The sequence below is a fragment of the Eulemur rufifrons genome, chromosome 6 (genome assembly GCF_041146395.1).
Source record: "Eulemur rufifrons isolate Redbay chromosome 6, OSU_ERuf_1, whole genome shotgun sequence".
Taxonomy (NCBI): Eukaryota; Metazoa; Chordata; class Mammalia; order Primates; family Lemuridae; genus Eulemur; species Eulemur rufifrons.
In genome coordinates this window covers 26,233,740-26,257,135 of record NC_090988.1, presented here as the reverse complement: position 1 = coordinate 26,257,135, position 23,396 = coordinate 26,233,740, and the positions used below count along the sequence as shown (strand labels likewise).

At 34.4% G+C, this 23,396-nt stretch overlaps 1 protein-coding gene across 2 annotated transcripts in view; it reads right to left on the bottom strand.

Annotated features, from left to right (window-relative positions):
* Window positions 1–470: 470 nt before the first annotated feature.
* Window positions 471–23,396, bottom strand: part of ALKBH8 (alkB homolog 8, tRNA methyltransferase) — a 50,567-nt gene continuing 27,641 nt past the window's right edge. Inside the window, exons 9-12 of one of the 2 annotated variants that reach the window (XM_069468980.1) lie at window positions 15,964–16,115; window positions 12,338–12,594; window positions 7,882–8,031; window positions 471–1,272 (exon numbers count right to left, since the gene is read on the bottom strand). In XM_069468980.1, coding sequence (XP_069325081.1) covers window positions 715–1,272; window positions 7,882–8,031; window positions 12,338–12,594; window positions 15,964–16,115 — 1,117 coding nt within the window. In that variant the 3' untranslated portion in view covers window positions 471–714. The remainder of the gene's footprint in view (window positions 1,273–7,881; window positions 8,032–12,337; window positions 12,595–15,963; window positions 16,116–23,396) is intronic. The other variant, XM_069468981.1, reaches the window with a different exon arrangement.

Genomic DNA, 23,396 nt, shown 5'->3' with positions numbered 1-23,396 from the left:
ACTGCTCCACTCCTGGGACTTAAAATAATAACTGGTATATGGTAGTGGTTCAAAAAGTATTTATTGAATGAAGCTCCTACTAACTTATGTGTATTATCTGCATGACTAAAATTTTACGAGCACCCATTATTTGTCAAGCCCTGTGCTCGTCAGGTATGGCAATAGAGTTGTTATCTGTGATTTTATAGAGCTAACAGTCATAGATAAAACTTCAGACAATTTTATATTTACCAGGATATTTTCTTTATTAAACTGTTGTATAATTACTTCACTAAAAGCCTGCATAATTTATTACATTTAGTAACATTTTATAACAAAAAGTTATCTTCAAAATGTAGTACTCTAATCCAAGTATCACAAACATCGCACAAACTACTTCAATCACTTTTAGAAAACATCCCTAAGGATCACTTGAGGCCAGGAGTTTAAGAATAGCCTGGCCAACATAGCGAGACTCTGTCTCTAAGAAAATTTTTTAAAAAAGAAAAAGAAACCATCCCTAGTAGGAATGTAGGAGGAGCCAACACTCTGAGGTCAGTTGACAGCAGCAGATCGAATGTTTCCTAACAAATCTCTACTTCCAAATTTTTCTCAGGAGTTCTCCTTTGGTTCTTTCCCACAAGTTTTCTCTTTAATTACAAGGATAATTTTGTCTCCCTTTAAAAAAAAAAGCTGAGCATTTCTTCTTTATATGTGATACGTTCATGTAAACAATCAGATCTTTTGAAGAATCACACACCAGTTTCCCTGGTCATAGTAGCTTTGCAGGATGCTGACATTACTCAAAGTCTGGCAGGCAGCTTCCAGTTCTCCCTCGCGGAACACATGGTAGTAACGATGAAACACTGGGCTTGGCTCATGGGATCCTGCTGGACCAAACGGTTCAACAGGTTTGTCTTTATCAGGGTTTCCCCTAAGGTGCCAGGGAACCAGTACATCTTGAGAATGAAAAGAAGTCCTGTTAGTATGAATAGGCAGCTTGGAATTTGTAACTTTCCTTGAATCACATCCTCCCTCCTGAAAGTCATTAATGGAGGGGACAGAAGATGCTGAGTCTTGATTGCCCATGTCAGGCATTTGCTCCACACGCAACCCTTGTACTGAGGCATCACTGTTTATCTCCTCTTTCTTTCCATGGCTAATTCTGTTTCCTCTAAGATATTTGGACTTCTGCTTATTATATTCTTGTTCCATTGCCCAGACGTAAATGAGTGCCTTCCCACCAGGTCTCAGGAGTCGAACAAGTTCTTGGAGAGCTGCCACCCTACGTTCCTAATTAAAAAACAACAACAACAACAACAACAAAAACACATTCCTATTTATCAACCAAAGGAGATATAGAGAAGAAATGGGAAAATCTAACTGACTGTAGGACTGTTTTCAATTAGGATGAACAATAAGAAAATCTAACAAAATGTCTTACATAAAACAGAAAAGAAAAAAAGAGAAGGGCATTTTGTTCTATGATTTAAGAAAAACAGTGTTGAGGAAGTAGAGAAAAAGAAATTTTTATTTCTGTTAATTTTCCCTGTGATTTTTTTCCTTAACTGACTGGCTGAGATACACGAAACAACTGATGACTTCTTCTAGGGCTATCAGCAGTAATAGGAAGCACTTTTAGGTTAATCCTTACATTTATATAGTGCTTGTACAAAAGAACTGTGTAAACTATATTATGGAGATTTCTATTTACAGCCTTGATGAAGTAGTTTGTATTAATTCTCCTGCTAAAAGCAACCATAAAGGCTGGATGAAAGACATAAAACGGCTGCTTAAAGGTAATAGAAAGAAACACTGCAGGCAGGACTTGAAGGGTTATCATCCCTGAGAGAAGGGAATTAAACCAGGGCAAGCTCTATATTCACTCCAGTTTTTCCCTGAGATTATTTGCTATTTGCAATGTGGGAGAATAGAGTATGATCAGAAAGCAGAAGCTCATTGGCCTGAGGAGATAGAGCTCAAAGTACAGGGACGTCAAAGCACCTGGGAATTGGGGGATAGAATCGTGGATAAAGGAGGAACTTCATGAAGGCGATTCAAAAAATCTATAAGTAAACTCCCCTCAAGGCATCTGCCAGTTCCTAAGCTGCATGTACACAGGATGAAATTTAAGAAACTCAGCAGAGTCGCAGGTGGGAAGTTAAAAAGCTAAAGAGAGATTTTAGTAGCCAAACAATGCTGAGAGACAGAAATTGGAATTTAAGATCCGCCCAGTTAGTGTAAGGCATTTGGAATATACCCCAGGCTTCCACTTGACACCCAGAAGGGCCACATCCCAGCAGTAGGGACAAAAATAAAATAGATATGAATCAGCCCTAATAAAGCATAAAACCATTTCTCTACAGAATTGAAGTGATCTGCTTATATTTTGTCTGCTTGCTCTTAGAAAATTTAACCCTCTTTGGAGGAAGATTAAAGTGTCCAAATCTTTAAATATAAAATGTCCAGTATCTAATCAAAAATTACAAGGCACGCTAAACATAATCATGGCCAAGTGACTGAAAAACAGAGGGAAAAAAACAGACAATAGAAATAAAACCCCAAAGGCTTTAAAATAACTATGATTAGTATATTCAAAAAACTACAGGAAAAGAGAGAATTTCAGTAAGGACACGAAATATATTAAGAAGTCATATAGAATTCTAGAGCAGAAATAACAATAGATGAATTTAATAGCAAATTAGATACATCTGCACAATTATTGATATAGAATTCAGATCAGTATAAATTACCCAGATTAAAGCACAGAGATGAAAAAGGATAGAAAATACAGAAAACAATGTCAATCTAGAATTCAATACCTAGTAAAAATATCTTTTTTTAAATGAAGGCAAATAAAAAGATTTCAGATGCACAAAAACTGAGAATTTGTCACCAGTATACCTACGGCTAAAGAAAATAGGAAAGAGAATTCTTTAAGGAAAAAAACCTAGTTCCTCTGACACTTTGAAAATGCAAGAAAAAAGGAAGAACACCAGAAAAGGTAACTAATATGAGAAAATATAAATGAATATTGAGAGCTTAAAACAATAAAAATAATAATATATAACAATAATACAATAAAAGGGCTAAATGTCATTAATGATAGTCTTACATTGTCAGGAAGGGGTAAACATACCAATTTATGGTAGATTATAATGCTAAGAATACATGTTGTAATATCTAGGATGCCCATTAAAAAATATCAAAAGAATATCTAACCAGCAAGCTAACAGAGGAGGAAAAAATGTAATAATCTACATTAAGGATATAAGGCCAGCAGTCAAAGAAAACTAAAATTTGAAATGTTATACACACATACATATGCATAATATTTGATAAAAAATAATTAATCTCTCCAATTCCATAGCTCTGTTAGCCTCAGATAGTGTCTTCTTTAACCATCAAAGTAACATACACCATATTGTATACCTAAGTAACCTATTCAAAATGGCCAAAAAGCCCAGGAAATAATCTCAGATCATGTGTTAAAATAGGAGGGAGCATCTTCAGCATGAGTGATCTAAGGAGAAGTAAATTAAGGAAAGGAAACTTTGTGAGGATTTTTGCAAATTGAGTCTAAGGAGTTGAGAAAGTTAAGCTAAAAATATATGAAGACACCATCTTATAAAAAGTGTTAAAATAATTCTTAAAGTAATAACTAACATTTACTGAGCTCTTACTATGTGCCAGACACAATGATAAGCATTTTATGTATTGTCTAATTGGTCCTGACAGTCATCTTCATTTTACAGATGAGGAACCTACACATTCAGAGGCCACTAAAAATATTTGCTAAAGGTCAGAAAGGTAAAAAGAATGTAAAATAGTAGAGGCAAAGGTGTTAGGGAAGAAGAGACTGGCACGAGAATGTGCCACGGAGTTGTAGTTGAAGGAACAAATGTGTGCCAATCATTTCTTCCAAATGAAGGAGATTTTAAAATTTACTGGCAGAGGGGCTGCTTGCAAGTCTTTCTCTGTTTGCAATAAAGCTTCTAAGTATACTGATGCTTGATGGCTTTTACTGTAAAGAGCTGCTCCTTATACTGTTTGCTGCAGACCACCAGAATCTCTTGGTTACTAATAAAAGTGAAGAGCTAGTGATTAAATAAATAAATAACATAGTTTTCTGATTTGTTTTGAACTCAGTTAAGGTCTAAGGTTTACTGAAACTGCAGGTGACCCACAAGATGAGCTATAAAGTTATTGCTTAGATCAGGGGAGAAATCACTGATACCCAAGAAAAATAAGTGGTTTTCTTTTCCTTTAAAGAAAATATAAAATATTAAATTCAGTTATTTTTGAATTAAAAACATATTTAAAAAGTCAATAATTCTACCAAACATACAGAGAACTAATACCAATCCTCCTGAAACTATTGCAAAAAAAGCAAGGAGGAAAGAATTCTTCCTAACTGATTATATGAGGCCAGTATCACCCTGACACCAAAACCAAACAACGACACAACAAAAAAAGAAAAGTACAAACCAATATCCCTGATGAACATAGAAACAAAAGTCCAACAAAATATTACCAACAGTACATCAAAAAGATAATACCCAATGATCAAGTGGGATTTATATTAGGGATACAAGTATGGTTCAACATATGCTAATCAATAATTGTAATATATATCACATAAACAGAATTAAGGGAAAAAAACATATGATTGTCTCAATAGACACAGAAAAAGCATTCGATAAAATTCAGCATCACTTTATGATACAAACCTTCAAAAAACTAGGCATGGAAGGAACATATCTCAAAATCATAAAGACCATCTCTGACAAATCCACTGCCAACATCATACCAAAAGGGGAAAAGTTGAAAGCATTCCCTAAGGATGCCCACTTTCAGCACTCCTATTCAACATAGTACTACAAGTCCTAGCCAGAGCAATCAGGCAAGACAAAGAAATAAAAAAACATTCAAATTGGAAAACAGGCAGTTAAATTATCCCTGATCGCTGATGATATGATCTTTTATCTAGAAAACCCTAAAGACTCCATGATTTGATAAATGAATTCAGTAAAGTTTCAGGATACAAAATCAATGTACAAAAATCAGTGGTATTTCTATACACCAATAACAATCTAGCTGAGAGCCAAATCAAGAAGGCAATCACATTTATAATAGCTACAAAAAAAAAAAAATACCTAGGAATCTATTTAACCAAGGAGGTGAAAGATCTGTACAAGGAAAACTACAAAATGCTAATGAAACAAATCACAGATGGCACAAACAAATGGAATAACAGCCTGTGCTCATGGATCAAAAGAATCAATATTGTTAAAATAACCATACTGCTCAAAACAATCTACAGATTCAATGCAATCTCTATCAAAATACCAACATCATTCTTCACAGAATTAGGGAAAACAATCCTAAAATTCATATGGAACCAAAAAAAGAGCCCGAGTAGCCAAAGCAATCTTAAAAAAAATAAAGCTAGAGGCACCACATTATCTAACTTCAAATTATACTACAAGGCTATAGTAACCAAAACAGCATGGCACTGGTATCAAAATAGACACATAGATCAATGGGACACAACAGACAACCTGGAAATTAGAAATAAAGCCATATATCTACAGCCAATTGACTTTTGACAAAGTCAACAAGAACATACACTGGGGAAAAGACACTCTTTTCAATAAATTGTGTTGGGAAAATTGGACTGCCATATGTGGAAGAATGAAACTGGACCGCTATCTCTCACCATTCAGGTGTGGTGAACCTACAGCCTTACGGTCACATGGCCTTTTAGGTCCTTAAGTGTAGCCTTTTGACTGAATCCAAATTTTACAAAACAATCCTTTTATTAAAAGGGGTGCAGCAGAGAAGATAAAGCTTTTCTTGCCTCCTTTGGTGCTTAAAAAAGAACAATCTTAAAAATCAGAAGGCCACAGGTCTACTAGAAGAAAACCCAGGAGAAACTCCTTTGGACATTGGTCTAAGCAAAGAATTCATGACTAAGACCTCAAAAGAAAATGCAACCAAAAAAAATAGACAAATGGGACTTAAATAAACTAAAAGGCTTCTGCACAGCAAAAGAAACAATCAAAACAATGAACAGATAACCTGCAGTATGGGAGAAAATATTTGCAAACTATGTATCTTACGGGGACTCATACCCAGAATTTATAAGAAACTCAACTCAATAAAAAAAACCCAAATAATTTCATTATTATTTTTAGGGGACAAGGACATGAACATTTTCAAAAGAAGACATACATACAGCCTGCAAAACCATAAGCCAAATAAACCTCTTTTCTAAATAAATAAATAAAGAAGACATACAAATGGCCAACAGGCATATGGAAAAATGCTCACCATTACTATCTTCAGAGAAATGCAAATTAAAACCAAAATGAGGCCAGTCATGGTTGCTTACTCCTGTAATCCTAGCACTTTGGGAGGTCGAGGCAGGAGGATCACTTGAGGTCACGAGTTAGAGACCAGCCTGAGCAACAGCAAGACCCCCATCTCTACAAAAAATAGAAAAATTAGTGGGGCACTGTAGCACGTGCCTGTAGTCCCAGCTACTTGGAAGGCTGAGACAGGGGGATGGCTCGAGCCCAGGAGTTTGAGGTTACAGTGAGCTGTGATGACACCGCTGCACCACACTAGCCCAGGCAACACAGTGAGACCCTGTCTCAAAAAAAACAAAACAAAATAAAACAAAACAACACAATGAAATATCATGTTACACCAGTCAGAATGGTCATTACTAAAAAGACAAAAAATAACAGATGTTGGCAAGGATGCAGAGAAAAGGAAACACTTATACACTGTTGGTGGGAATGTAAATTAGTACAACCTCTATGGAAACCAGTAGGGAGATTTTTCAAGGAACTAAAAATAGAACTACCATTTGATCCAGCAATCCCACTACTCAGTATCTACCCAAAGGAAAATAAATCATTATATTAAAAACACCTTACTTGTATGTTTGTCGCAGCAGTATTCACAATAGCAAAGATATGGAATCAACCTAAGTGTCCATCAGTGGATGACTAGATAAGAAAATGTGGTATATACACACAATGGAATACGAGTGAGCCATAAAAAACAATGAAATCATGTGTTTTGCAGCAATACAGATGGAACTAAAAGCCATTATCTTAAGTCAAACAACTCAGACACAGAAAGACAAATACCACATGTTCTCACTTTATAAGTGAAATCTAAATAATGTGCACACATGGATGTAGAGTGTGGAATGATAGACGATGGAGACTCAGAAGGATGGAGATTGGAAGGAAGATAGATGATGAGAAATCACTTAATGGGTACAATGTACGATATTTAGGTGATGAATACACTAAAAGCCCTGAACTTCCCCACTACATAATATATCCATGTAACAAAATTACATTTGTACCCATAATTTTATAATCAATTAATTAATTAAGTCAACATGCTACTACCAGCTAAATAAAAGAGTCTTGAAAAAAGAACAGGAAAGGAGGAAAAACAGAATGGGAGGGACATTAGACTCATATGTGAGAGATGAGAGTGTGGGTTGAGAAAGAAAGATGGGAAAGAGAAACAGAGAAGAGAGTACTCAAGAGGCCTAGAGCTGAAGATCTCAGTCTCTTCCAGCTAAAATTCTGTGACTGTGGTTTTAAAGTAAGGCATTTAGAAGTAAAGGAGACTTGGGGTAGAAAAAATGCAAAAACGTGCAGCAATAAAAGCACAGAGTCCCATCAGGCCTGTTTAAGTAAACATGACTCCCACGTAGCCCATCTTCATTCTTCATGCTCTCTTACAAAGAGGGCAAAGAGTGTGACAAGAGAATGGAAAGAAATGAAAAGCTAAAACAGGGTCCAAAATCAGTAAAATCCATGAACTTTTCCTGCCACTTTAGCTACAAGTTCTTAGAGGAGAGACAATACTTACTGCTGTTGCAAAATGGTGAATAACAGCAATGGAGATACAGGCATCACAAGACCCACTGCGGACTGGTACTGCCAGCGCATCACAGACAAAGGCCTGAAAGTGCTTCTCTCTACAAATGTCCACAAGGTTTTGGCTACGATCACAACCAATCTGTAATAGAGAAATAAAGAATTTCATGACATTTTGTTTAAATATCACAAAAAATTAAGAGCTATGAGCTTATTCCATTACCTTAAACTCATTAGACAGATTTCATATTCATTGTGAAATGGTCTGAGACCATGATGTTATCAGTTCTTATAGTCAGTATAAAGTCAGAATATATAATTATTCAGAGCAGCGTTTATTACCTTGACAGATATCAAATAGAACTCAAATTGGTGAATAGAAACAAAATGGCTAAAATAAAAATGATAGCAGTGGAAATAGGAGGTCCAAGTTTGCACCTAATTGATCACCATTCTGAACCTAGATATTTCTGTAATATCACACATTTAAAACTGGAAATTATCCCATAAACGCAGACATCTTGTCTTTTGAGGGGAGCTACAAGTAAGATGACCTAAATTATCTCTCACTATTATATATACTATATTGTGATGGCCCAGAGAGCAGGAGGATGGATAATTTTTTTTTGTTTTATACTTTCCAGCATGCATTACTTTAACAATCAGAAAATGAAACCCCAAAACAACAAAAATCAAAATAATTTTTTCATTTTTTAAAACTATTAAGTCTTTTTCTGCTAAACACCAAAGTTTATCAAGAATAAAGTGCTGAATTCAAAATTTGTAAAACACTATTTAATAAAACCTTTTGGTGTAACCAACAAATGGCACTGAAGGCAGCTAGCAATATGCTTTCATCTCCTCTAGCAGGGGAGACCTAACATGCCTTATGCACGTGTCTGGGTCTGTGGGAAGTGTTTGGGGGTTGGGATTTCCCATCTTCTCTCTAGTTTTGTTGTTTTTATATATAGTTTTGCTATTCTTAGAATATCATGTATGTATGTATAAACACACACACACAAACACACACACGTACGCACACATTGCAACGTGCCCATGTAAATTAAGGAAGGAATCAGAGAGGCTTAAGAAACATTAAATCACTAGTTAATAATTATCCCCAGATAATTTCTTCTTAACCCAATCTCTATAATAGGGAAACGAATTATATAAGCAGATTTAGTCAAACAGAAGTGGCTTCCAAGCTTATATTTACTCATTTAATTTTTTGATATAATGAGCATTGATTCTAGGGTTCCCGCAGCCATTCTGAGAATAAAGAATATGAATACTCATATCAAAACAATTCTTACTGAGTTAAACCACATTGCCATGCTAGTCATACTTAATGAGTTTGCTCACTTTGTAATTGGTATTAAGCAGCTTCTACATTCTACCCTGAAGCTGCTTTAATTTCTAAAGTGGAATAAAAGATACCAAAATAGAGGTAAAGTATAGCAATTTCTCTGTGATATATTTTAAGATGTAAAAGTACTAAGGGACCATTAATAAGAACACTGGCATGATTCCCAATTAATGGTTCCCTTTAACTGTGTAAAATATACGCCTGGCTTATTTTCTTTATTTACATCCATATTCTATGCCACTCAGCCAACAGTCACAACATCAAGATGACAACACCACTGAAATAATATGTACATTATATTCTGGTGCTTTTTGTTACATTTAAATTCAGTTCATAGAATCAGAAGTTTTGAGTATGCCCAATTCTGACAGATACAGCTATACCTTGCTAAAAGTCAACAGGAAGAAATCCAATCTGCCTATAATATAAATCCTCACACACAGGGCTCCATAAGTCATTCAGAGGTGGAAAGTTACTATCTGAGAACCACAGATAAGACAGAACAAGAACAACAGCCAAACAAAATAAGAGAAAATTTTCCTCTCCTTTTTGCCAGACCTTTATAGCTATTTGTATAGAGCACTCCTTTTCGCCAATAAAAGAGAACATGGGCAATTTTAATAACAAAGCACCAGGTCTACTGTAGATTCCCCACTGACCAACAACTTGGCTCAGGACTTTCATCTTTCACTTATTTTGACTAAGTCTTCCATATACTATAGTCAAATTGTCACTGTTTTTTTCTCTTGTCTATTTTTAAATTTCTTTAAGTTTTTATACTAAGGATGGTACTAAGTATTTGAAAATCTCCCTAATAAAGTTTCATGATATCAACAAAAGGACAGAAAATGTCTTATTTATAAAAACCCACATATATTCAAAGACTCATGTAAAGCTACATATTTCTGTGTGCTGGGTAGAGATCAATATCAAAACAGATATTAGGCTTAAAAAGTATACTTTTATTCCTATATAACTTTTTAAATCCTCAACAAAAACATTAAATATGCAATTCTGAAGTACAGGTAAACCTGAAAAAATATTCAATCTAGTAATCGAAGGTACAAACTAAAACAAGGTTCCATTTTTCTCCTATTAAACTATCAAAAATATTTTAAAACCAAAACACACCACAGTGATGGCAATGTGATAACTTACTCTCATACAATGTTGGTGACAATTGAAATAGGCTCAACCATTTAAAAGACCAATTAGACAAACCATGTTTTTAAAGGAAAAAAACATGTTCACAACTTTTGACCCAATAATTATTCTTCCAGAAATTTATCCTAGGAAAATAATCCAAAGTAAGGAAAAAGCTAACCAGGCTAATAACAACTGGCTTATCCTTAGAATTCACTATGGATTAAAGTATAATCTTTGTATCAACGCATTTAATCCTTATAATACAATTTAAGTTAGGCATTATTGTCACCATATTATAGATGAGGATACTTCATCTCAAAGAAAATAAGTAATTTTCCCTAAATTGATCAGTAGTTAAGTGGTAGAATGGAGATTTAAAACTTGTTTTTTCTCCTTCCAAAAATACATATTCTTCCTTCTTGTCCCACTGTCTCTCAATATACATGTTCATTATGATATCATTTGTAATAACTCCAAACTGAACACAACTAAAAGTCCAGTAACATCCACCTAACAGAATATTACAAAGTCCAAGTTTCTTCAATAAATGGTATCGGGAAAACTGGATATCAACATGCAGAAGGATGAAATTAGACCCTTATCTCACACCGTATACAAATATCAACTCAAAATGGATTAAAGACTTAAATGTACATAAGAACTGAAACTGTGAAACTACTGGAAGTAAACAAAGGGGAAAAGCTCCATAACATTGGTTTGGGCAAGAAATTTTCAGATATGATCTCAAAAGCATAGGCAACAAGAGCAAAAATAAACAAACAGGGTTAGACAAAACTAAAAAGCTTCAGCACAGAAAAGGAAACGATCAACAGAGCAAAGAGATAACCTACAGAATAGGAGAAAATATTTGCAAACCATACATCTGATAAGAGCTTAATATCCGAAATATATAAGGAGCTCAAACAATTCAATAGCAATAAAACAATCTGATTTTAAAATCAGCAAAAGACCTGAATATATATTTCTCAAAAGAAGACATACAAATGGCCAAAAAGTATATGAAACAATGCTCAACATCACTAATCATCAGGGAAATGCAAATTAAAACCACCATAAAATATCATCTCAAACTTGTCAGAATGGCCATTACCAAAAAGACAAAAGGTAAGTGATAAATGTTGACAAAGTGTGGAGAAAAGGGAACCGTTGCACACTGTTGGTGGGATTATAAATTACAGCCATTATGGAAAACAGTATGAATGTTCCTCAAAATATTAAAATTAGAACTACCATATGATCCAGCAATCCCACAGCAGGAAGAATGTTCTACTTTCTAGCACAGCAGAAAAAAAAGTGGTTCATAGAAAAAGAAATGATAACAACTAAAAACAGACACTTTGGACAAAAATGGCTTCAAATCCTGGGTCTAGCACTATTGGTCAAGTTTTTAATCTATTTGAGCCTTAGTTTCCTCAATAATAAGACATCAATAAATAATAAACTTTTTTTTCTACTATGAGTAAAACTTGGAGTCAGAAGGCATAGGCTCAAATTCCAGTTACATCCCCTAATTATATGACATCAGAGAATATAACTAACCTCTGTGAGCTCCAGTTTCTACATGTACAAAAGATGGATGAAAATATCTGCTTTATCTTCCCCATACTTAGGGCAATCTAAGCAAAGAAAATGGTTCCTATAAAAATCTTTCTAATCTGTAAAGAGTTATATAACTGCAAGGTAGTTTTACTGATAAAATAATCATATTGGAAAGCAAAATCTAATGGGATAAAAAGACTATAATGATGACATAAATTTCTAGAGGAATAAGAAGGAATGGTAGTGTTCATTAATTTTCAATCTGTTTATTACTTTTCTGCAACGACCTAAAAAAAAGCATTAGATCATGAGGAGGAAAGATGATGATAACCACTGCAAATTAAGCGAAAAGAAAGTCAGAAGCACCATTACTTGCCATATATAACTCCTTATTGATGCCAAGATACTTTCCATTCCCACATCCAATATCAGCCACTGTGGAACCACTTGGCAAAGCCTTCAGAAACTCTACGATGCGTGGCCATGGGCTGTGTCTTGTGCTGCTGAAGTGCCTGGCAATCTCTTCATAAACTTGATGGACGTGCTCTTGCTCTAGCTGTGAGGCCTCTTTATCATTCTCTGGAAATGAGGGAGGAGTCTCTTTCCTCTGGCTGTCACAGACCAAAGGGTAACCTAAATGAAAAAATGAAGCAATATAAAACTTTCATTTTTATCCAAATAACTCATAAGGTACCAAGTTTTCCTAAAAGAAAAAGGAAATCAAAGCAAATTTGGTGACTGGGGGTAGGTAGGCTCTAATTTGTCAGTTTAAAAAAAGCTCTTCCCAAACAAATCCAATTATATGTGTGAGGGGGTCTAATATAAAAAGAAGGGGAGATAATGTGTTTACAACAAAACATGACTACAATTCTGCATCTGCCATAAGATGGTGTCTTTCATCTTGGGGTTAAAAAGTCCTCTTATTCAAGAAAGCATCTTGATAGGTCTGGCCTAACTGGAAAAAAAATTAGCTAAATTCACAAGATTTAGGATGTTTCCCTTGGCAGGTGAAGGGGATTGGAGTTCAGGGGACCTTAGGACTCTGAAAAGAAGAACAAGACCTGGAAGGAAAGTGTCATTTGGCAATATTCACAGATATTTACTGAACACTTTTGAAGCAGTTTGTATGTATTGTCTCAATCCTCACAGAAATACTGTGAGATACGGACTATTACATTCATTTTACAGATGAGGAAACTGAAGCACAAAGAAGTTAAATAATATTCCTAATGTGTCAGAGATAGTAATTCATACAGCCAATATTTGAATCCAGGCAGTGCAGACTCCAGAGCCCATATTCTCAATGACTATACTGTGTTGCCTGCTCCAGTAGAATGAGCAAACCCCAAGATGAACACCACCAAGCACCGGCAATGACAGAGGAAATTTAGGATACAATGTCTCACATTAATGCTGAAGTTGTTCCCCGTTCTCTGGAATAATGTCTAATACTAATTTTAAATCCTTGCCTGTTCTCTGCTATGGTATAATCTCCCTTTGTCTTCTGCCAAAGTCTGTGATGTACAACATCTTTTTATGGATAGTGCTCTAGGGAATAAAGGAAGAAGGGGTAGTATTACTGGAGAAACCACAGGCAAGACTAAGGCAATAATTAGAAATCACATGACAGCGAAGAATTTGCCTACAACATTGATGGCTTCGGGAATGAACATAAAGCAAACCTCTTTTCCCTAAATATTACTAGGGTATGCCAAACCTTGAGAAAGCCTAAAATGGGGATGAGAGTATCTAGTGTCTATTAACAGGTAAAGGGAAAATCTAAATATTTTTAAGGGATATTTAAGAAAAGGGTAGCTCCAAAAAGCTTGAGGACTCTAAGACACACATGTGGAAACAGATAGGTTGCATTAAGTTGATTAAATTAGAATTATGATTATACTGCAATATAGTACATTATAATTTATCCTAAACTGGTCTTAGTAAAATTTTATTCTCTTGGAAATTATGAACATCTAAGTTGTCTAAAGAAATAAGCAACCCTTATCACTTAAAAATCTATAAATTTTGACCAAAAGTATGCAAAGGATGACCTTGAACTTAAAAAAAAAAAAACTTCACTAATCATCAGGGAAATGCAAATTAAAACCACAAGATACCATCTTATACCTGTTAAATGGCTATTCTCAAAGAGATAAAAAATGCCAAATGTTGATGAGGATGTAGAGAACAAAGGAACCCTTGCACACTGTTGGTGGGAATATAAATTACTACAGTCATTATGGAAACCAGCATGGAGGTTCCTCAAAAAATTAAAAACAGAACTATCTTATGATCCAGTAATCCCACTACTGGGTATACATCCAAAGGAAATGAAATCAGTATGTCAAAGAGACATCTGCACTCCCGTGTTCATTGCAGCATTATCCATAACAGCCAAGATATAGAATCAACCTAACTGTCCATCAATGGATGAATGGATAAAGAAAATATGGTACATATATATACAATACTATTCAGCCATGAAAAAGAAAGAAATCCTATCATTTGCAATAACATAGATGAATCCAGAGGACATTAAGTGAAATAAACTAGGCACAAGAAGACAAATACCATATGATCTCACTTATATGTGGAATCTAAAAAACTGAACTCACAGAAGCAGAGAGTAGAATGGTGGTTAGCGGGGGCTGGTTAGGGTGGGGAAGAAGATGGGGAAATGTTGGTCAAAGGAGAAAAAATTTCACTTAGGAGGAATAAGTTCCAGAGATCTATTTTACAACATGGTGACTATAGTTAATAACAATGTATTGTATTCTTGCAAATCACTCAGAGAATGGACTTTAAGTGTTCTCACCACAAAAAGTTATAAGTATGTGAGGTAATATATATGTTAATTAGCTCAATTTAGCCATTCCACATTGTAAATATATTTTAGGACATCATATAATATTATACATAATAAATATACACAATTTTTATTTGTAAACTTTTAAAAAAATTTATAAACTGAATACCCAATGAGAGCTTCTTACATTTAATAAATGCCCATAAAAAAACATTTGCATAAGAAAACTAGCTTATCTCTCCAACTAGACTTTAAATTCCTCAAGAACAGGAGCCATGTTTTAGTTTTCTATACCTTATAAAACTACCAGCACTGTTAGATACTCATCAAATACTATATACTTTTTTAATTAATAAAAAAAAATTCAACATTTTAAGGCTTCCTGGACACATTTGCCAAAATAACAAAAAACTTGTTTTAAGGTTCATTAATATCAAGATATCAAACAGAGAGACTTCAAGTTTTCTAAGAGGATAACATCTTATAGATATAGTAAGGGTTTTTAATTCAAAATGTTTTTAAGATTATGACTAAATCCAAAGGCTATTGGTAGACACCACCCATAATTAAAACTCGTAGGATATAAAAAGGATCTTATTACCACTATCATTAAAAAATATTATTTACAAAATGAAAGAGGTATCTGTTAATTGAGTTCAAGAAATCTAGGGCATGATGTACTTGTGTATAGACTATTCAAAATAGCATCCTCTTGACAAGTTTTTGAGCAGTCCTTTTATTCCCTTCCAGGTTTTCAAATTGCCTAAACCATAAACCACTGCTTATCCCCCTGAAGTTATCCACTACAGAACAGATGTGTCATCTCCAACCTTCCTGTTGGGTTAATAAGAATTTAGAAACTTCACAAGCTGTTCCACAAAATCTATTTTTGTACAAGTGATATTTTATTGTCCTACAGTTGTAGCACTCTTAACCGTTACTTCAATACGTAAAATATTTATTGGGTACCCAACTATGCCTAAGTACTAAGTTTGTGGAAAATAAAGATGATAAGATGCAGCCCCTGCCTTCAAAGAATATAAAATACAATGATGGTGGTTAAGAAAAGTATATGAAAGTACAATACAAGGCAAAATATGGGAAATGCTTTTAGAGAAATGAAGAAAAAGTTCTCCCAGGTGCTGACAGGACTATATTTACTCCATTTTACAGTAGACACAAAGTTATATACTTACTACAGTTACAAGGTGTTTGCCTCACTTTCCTAAATGTAAATGATGTCCGTACTCCCCTCTTGCTTAAAGTTAAGTCTCCAACATCACTGGTGATAATTCCACTTTTGTGATCCTCAGATGCTTGAACAGTATCAAATTTTCTGGGTGTGATTCTAAAAGCAATAGTCAAAATAATTTACTTAACATTGTATTAATAAAAATATTTCAGGTCTTTAAAAAATATTAAGAGACTAGAGCAAATCTAGAACAATCTAGAACAAATATCTATAAGATTCTCTGAATTGTTAGGCATGTGGGAAAACAAAGAAATAGAAGTATTTAAGGAAATTATCTTCAGGATAATAATATTAAAAGAATGTACAGTTAACAAATTATTCCAGGAGAAAAAGAAATAACAACAAATATTTAATTAATACCAATTTAAAAAAAAAAAAAAGAACAGACGGGGCCAAGAGGAAACAAACAGATGGTAAATTTAAATTCAATAACAGTAATTATGTTAAATGTAAAAGTACTAAAAACCCTAATTAAATAACAAAGATTGCTGGACTGGATTTAAAAAATTAAATTCAACTACATGGCGATTATAAGAGACATACCTTAAATATAAGCACAGAGAATGGCTGAAAATAAAGATAGAAAAAATATACATATAGAACATACAAAAATAAATATTTTGCACATACCAAGCAAAACCAAAAGAAAAGTGATACAGCTATATTAATCAAAGTAGACTTTAAGGCAGTAAGCATTACTAAAGATGAAAAGGGATATTCCATAATGATAACAGTAAATCCAACAAAGAGATATAAAAATCCTATATATTTGTATGCACCTAAGTAATAACACAATCTTTTTTTTTTTTTTTTTTTTTTTTTTTTGAGACAGAGTCTCACTCTGTTGCCCGGGCTAGAGTGAGTGCCATGGCGTCAGTCTAGCTTACAGCAACCTCAAACTCCTGGGCTTAAGCGATCCTACTGCCTCAGCCTCCCGAGTAGCTGGGACTACAGGCATGCGCCACCATGCCCAGCTACTTTTTTGTATATATATATTTTAGTTGTCCATATAATTTCTTTCTATTTTTAGTAGAGACGGGGTCTCACTCTTGCTCAGGCTGGTCTCGAACTCCCGACCTCGAGCGATCCACCCGCCTCGGCCTTCCAGAGTGCTAGGATTACAGGCGTGAGCCACAGCGCCCGGCCACAATCTTAAAATATATAAGACAGGAAGTGAAAAAAATCTAATGGGGAAATAGACAAATACACAATTATCATTGGAGTTTTTAATACATCTTTCTTAGTAACTGAAATCTGGTTAAGGGTCAAGAATGTCAACATCAGGAAAAAATAGATAACAAAACAAAAAAGTGTATGATTAACTTTTAGATTGTATATTATTGATAACATAAGTAAAACAAAGACTAAAAAATATAAAGCGAGAACTCCAAGCTACTGTGGATTGTAAGACAGTTTGAAGAGGATTCTTGGAGTAAGATCAAATTTTTGAATAGGAAAAAGGAATCATTTGGTAGGAAAATAATACCCTTTTGAAAGTTCAATTTATACAATTTACATACAGTGAAATGCACAGATCTTAAGTGTACAATTCAATGAGCTTTGAAAAATGTATACACCCCTTTAACCACCACATCAATCAAGATATAGAACATTTTCATCACCAAGGAAATTCCCTCATGCCCTTTTCAGTCAATCCTTCCCCACCTTGAAGCAACCACTGTTCTGATTTCTATCAGTGTAGTTTTGCTTATTCTTGAACATCATGAATAGTTAGTACTATTTTGTGTCTGACTTTGTCCCATGCATAATGATTCTGAGATTCATCCATGTTGTTGTATGTATCAGTAGTTTGCTGCCTTTTTAATGCTGAATATGAACATACCATAATTTATTTATCTAAAATCTCCCATTAATGGATATTTTGGTGTTCCCAATTTGGGAACACCAAAAAAATAAAGCTCTTATACACATCATTTTTAGATATACATTTTTATTACTCTTGGCTAAATACCTAGGAGTGAAATTGGTGGGTCATAGGGTAAGAATCTGCGAGTTTTCCAAAGTGTTTATACAATTTTATACTCCGACCAGCAACATAGGAGAGTTCCAGGCTGTTTAACATTCTCATCAACACTTGGGTTGTCTGACTTTTAAATTTTAGCCATTTTAGTGAGAGGTGTGAAATTGTAGCTTTAATTTGTATTTCTTTGATAACTAATAATGTGCATTTTTTTGTGTGCTTATTAGCCACTTTGGGGTTCTTTTTTGATGAAGGACCCGTTCAACTCTTTGCCCAGTTCTTTGTTAGATATAAACACATATATTGCAGATATTTTCTCCCCATGTGTGGCTGCCTTTCTTTTTCTTTTTTCTTTTTTTCTATCTGTACACCAATAGTATGCTTTTTTTTTTTTTTTTTTTTTTGAGACAGAGTCTTACTCTGTCACCCCAGCTAGAGTGCAGTGGTGTTACCATAGCTCACTGCAACCTCAAACTCCTGGGCCCAAGCAATCCTCCTGCCTCAGCCTCTGGAGTAGCTGGGACTATGGGCATGCGCCACCACACCTGGCTAATTTTTCTATTTTTAGCAGAGACAGGGTCACACTCTTACTCAGCCTGGTCTCGAACTCCTGACCTCGAGTGATCCTCCCACCGTGGCCTCCCAGAGTACTATGATTACAGGTGTGACCCACCACACCCGGAAGTCTTGATTATGTAGCTATAGATACAAAGTCTTAAAAATCAGATAGAATAAATCCCCCAATATCATTTCAAGATTGTTTTGGCTATTCTAGATCCTTTACATTTCCTCATAAATTTTAAAATCAACTTGCGAATTTCAACAAAAAAAGTCTTTTAGGATTGTGATTGGAATTACATTGACTCTATAGATCTATCTGGGGACAACTGATATCTTAATAATAAGTTTCCTATCCATGATCATGGCATCTGTAGCTCTCCATTTATTTTTGTCTTCTTTAATTTCTCTCAGCAATGTTTCATGAAATCTCAGTACATGTGAGTTACATATCTTTTTAAATTTATTCCTAAGATTCAGATCTTCTGAGGTCAAGTTCTCTGCTTGATTTACTCTAGCAAGGCTCTCTCTCTATATATTCACAGGGAATGTGCTAAGCCTGAAAGTGCTCAGCAAATAATATAAAAGTATAATTCTATACCTAAATTGTTGATACCTCTTTATTAAGAATCAGGTAAGTTTTTTTTCTACAAAGGATCTAAAAGAGAGAAAGGTCCATTATAGTATTATACTAAAATAGATTTGATCCTAAAATTAAAAAATGTAATGTATTTTTTTTTTTTTTTTTGAGACAGAGTCTCACTCTGTTGCCCAGGCTAGAGTGCTGTGGCATCAGCCTAGCTTACAGCAACCTCAAACTCCTGGGCTCAAGTAATCTTTCTGCCTCAGCCTCCCAAGTAGCTGGGACTATAGGCATGTGCCACCATGCCCAGCTAATTTTTTCTATATATTTTTAGTTGCCCAGCTAATTTCATTCTATTTTTAGCAGAGACGGGGTCTTGCTCTTGCTCAGGCTGGTCTCAAACTCCTGAGCTCAAACAGTCCTCCCGCCTCAGCCTCCCAGAATGCTAGGATTACAGGCCTGAGCCACCACGTCCAGCCAAAAAAATATAATGTATTTCAATTCTCAATTTTCATTTTGTCATTGCTATATTGTTTCATTCCATCTATTGTTAGAAACAGAATTCCCAGGCTGATAGTTTTTCAAATGATATAACAATTAATTAATTATGAATATTGGAAAGGAAGGGTTTTAAAGGTCTTGATGTTATTTTAAATAGCATTTTTATTTCATTTTCCAAAAATTGATTTCTGAATATTGACCTGGTATGCTACTAAGTTCACTTATTAGTCTTAGTACTTGTTTTGTAGATTCCCTAAGATTTCCTACATCCATAATAATGTAATCTACAAATAAAGCTTTATTATTTTCTTTCAAATCTTCTTGATTTTTATTTCTTTTTCTTGACTTCTTATACTGGCTAGGATATCCAAAACAACATTAAATAGAAGTGGTGAGAGCAGACACCCCTGATTTGTTCAATATCTTCAAGAAAAGTATATAATATTTCATCATTACATATGACATTATCTGTGGATTTTTCATAGATACCCTTTATCAGAGTAAAGAAGTTCCCTTCTTGTCCTAGTACGCTGAGGTTTTATCATGAATGGGTACTGAATTTTGTCAAATATATTTTCTACAGCAATCAAGATGATTGTTTTTTCTCCTTTATTGCTTTAACGTGATGAATTACACTGATTGATTTTGAAATGCTAAACCAACCTTGCAATACTGGGTAATAAACTCCACTTGGTTATAGCATATTTTCTTTTTTATATATTACAGGATTAAACTTTCTAATGTTTTGTTACGGATATTTTCATCTCTGTTATGCAATATATTGGTCTGTAATTTTCTTTTATTGTAATGTTCTTGACATGTTTTGGTGTCAAGGGTAATAATGCCAACCTCATAAAACAAGTTAGGAGAAAAGCTCTGTTTAAAAAGCTTGTGCTAAAAGCACTATCTTAAGAGGTAAAAGCAAGTAGTCATTGTCTGAATTTATAGTATTGTTCCTTTAATAGCTGAAAATGATTAAAACTATAGTGTTGAACAAAACCAAAGTATTTTAGAAGAATGAGTATCTTGAAACTCTTGATAGCAAACTAATTCCTCTCTTGGGGACTAAGTAGTTCTCTATTATGGCTCTTTTAAGGCAATTACTTCGTTTGTCAAAAGTTAAACCCTAGGCAGAGGTCAAGCAGTTTTTAACTGCTTTTGTACCAATCTGAGATTTTTAGGAACTGGGAACCCATATGTTAAAATAATGATTTCTTTAAACATCATTAAACCTCTTTTTTTCCCCCTGCACTCAAATTACAACCAAGTTGGGAAAATATTCATTAAAAATATTTTTAAAGATTTAAATAACAGAAGAGATATCTCAAGGTAGTAGGAAACAATATAGTCTTTAAAAGTTAAGGGATAAATTATTTCAAGCTAATGTAGTCAGGAAAAGCTTTATAAATCATGAAGGAAATAAAAGAGCTATATCTTAAAAACAGAGTGGGTTGGCAAGAGTGCGAAGGCTAGAAGACACAGCATGAATTCAGAGAAAAGGAAGCAAAACGTGTTTAGCTCTAACATTATGGTTAAGAGCACAGATCCTGAAGCCAGACTGCCTGGCTTCTGATCTTGGCTCTACCACTTAACTGCTTTGTGACATTGTGTAAGTTACTTAACTTCTTTATGTTCTTATTTCCTTTAAAAATGAGAACAAAACCATGGAACAAACTTCCCCCATGATTGCAGGAATTAAATTAGTTAATATACATAAAGCTTTTAGAACAATGCCTGGCACAAAGAAAATGCTCCAGAAATAAATAATTTAAAAGGAGAGTTGACAAAATCTCATGAAATAATGCCTCCTGAGGCCAGATGACATAAATAAATGAAGCAGGTGGATTTGTTAAAAAAAATTGTTTGACATTAAACACATAGGAATAGTCTTCATTTCAAAAAAGCAGAGTGTTCTCTCTCATTTTTCTGGAAACACATATTTCTCAGTCTAGCTTTCCATTTCCTACTTTTAATACAGACATGAGTTCAAGAAATATTCAATTTTCATGTAACTAGATTATAAGATAAAAAGAATAGTACAAGCACAGTGATGATTGACAATTGATACTCAGCCTTAGGTCAAGAACTAAATAGAAAGGGGTAGGAACAAGAGGGAACTGGAGAAGGAGGCCTCATCTAAAGGAAGACAGTGACATTCAGTCTCAGTTACTACTCCTGCACCAGCCAAATAGAACACATCTGTTAAGTTTGCCCATGTGTTGCCAGTTTGCCATCTTTGATTCAGGGGCACAGTGGCTAGAATAGTAAATTTGAACTTGATCAAACTAAAGTTAGATTGAGGTGTTTGCAATTAATATTATAGAGCAGTAATCACCTTTTTCAATCCATGTCCCTCTACATCCTTCTACAGTGCTTTCTAGTCTTTTTTTTTTCAGCATAGCAATCAAAAAGTTTTATCAAGGTTTACTTCCTGTAGTTTATATATTTTTAAGTGTATTAAATATGCTTTTTCAATCTATTCTCTTTCCCACCCAAAGATTCTGATAAACATCTCAATGATTGGCATATCATTTGTTTAATGTCTCTCTCTCCTGGTCTCTTTGCCTCCCTCCTTTCTTCATTTTTCCATGTCTCTCCTGTCCTAACACACACACACACACACACACACACACACATGTACACACAACACCACACAAAGTCACAGTATAGGCAATGGGTATCAAGGGTAGCATTCAAAAATAATACTGAGGGTTTTCTTTCCCTAAAAATATTGTAAAGAATTTTGATTCCAGAGCACGGATTAAAAATATTAATAAATCTTACCTATACTTTAACTTTTCAGAGATAACTATTGTTAACATTTCATAGCACAGCACATGTCCAATAAGAGAATAATGTGATCTAAATAGTGTTTTAGGAGGATTCATCTGTACCATTACCCAAAATATTTTCATTATATGTGTGTGTGTATATATATATATATATATGAAAAGTTCTTATTTTGCATTTGCCATAATAGGTCTATGAATAAATTTCAGTGGCCCCTATATGTTTATCTACAATCCTTTCCCTCTCACGTTTTAGATTTTCAGGCCAATAGAGCTTGACAACCACAACCATGTAACTGTTCATAAACTACTTGACCTTTTGAGTTTTCTTCCAGAAATGGCAAAATTTCTGCAAGACAAAGGAGTTGAGATGCTGAAGGCCCCCGGGCAGATATCTTAATACCAAGACTCACAATCCTTCACTACCCTGCTCCAATGCACAAAGTCCCTCCTTAATTTCAACACAGCCTGCCCCAAGGCATGTAGCCCCTCCTTAAAAGCCCACACTCTCCGTTAGTCAGAAGATGGATTTGAGGCTACTTCCCCTGTTCTTCTAGCTGATGTCATTTGCATTAAAAATTCCTTTCTTCCTTGGCAATCCTTATTGACTAAGTAATTGGCTTTCTGTGCAATGAGCAACAGGACCCAGGTTGGAACTCCCTTGAGGTTTCAGTTACAATACCATCACTCTTAATAAGTTTAAACATTAATGATAGCAAAATTGCTTGAATCCCCAAAAGAAAATATAATTATTCTCAAAAGTTCAAGAATACTTGAAATCAATGGATCACATCACCATTTTAAGTACAAATATTTTAATGGTCAGGAAAAAAATATCAGATAAATTTAAGCCCCAGTACACAAAATCAGGCCATCATTTTTTATGGCTCACATTTAGGACAAATTCATTTACATGTTCATTTCCATGAATTTTTATAAAAACATCTGAGCTAAAATCTCAAGCA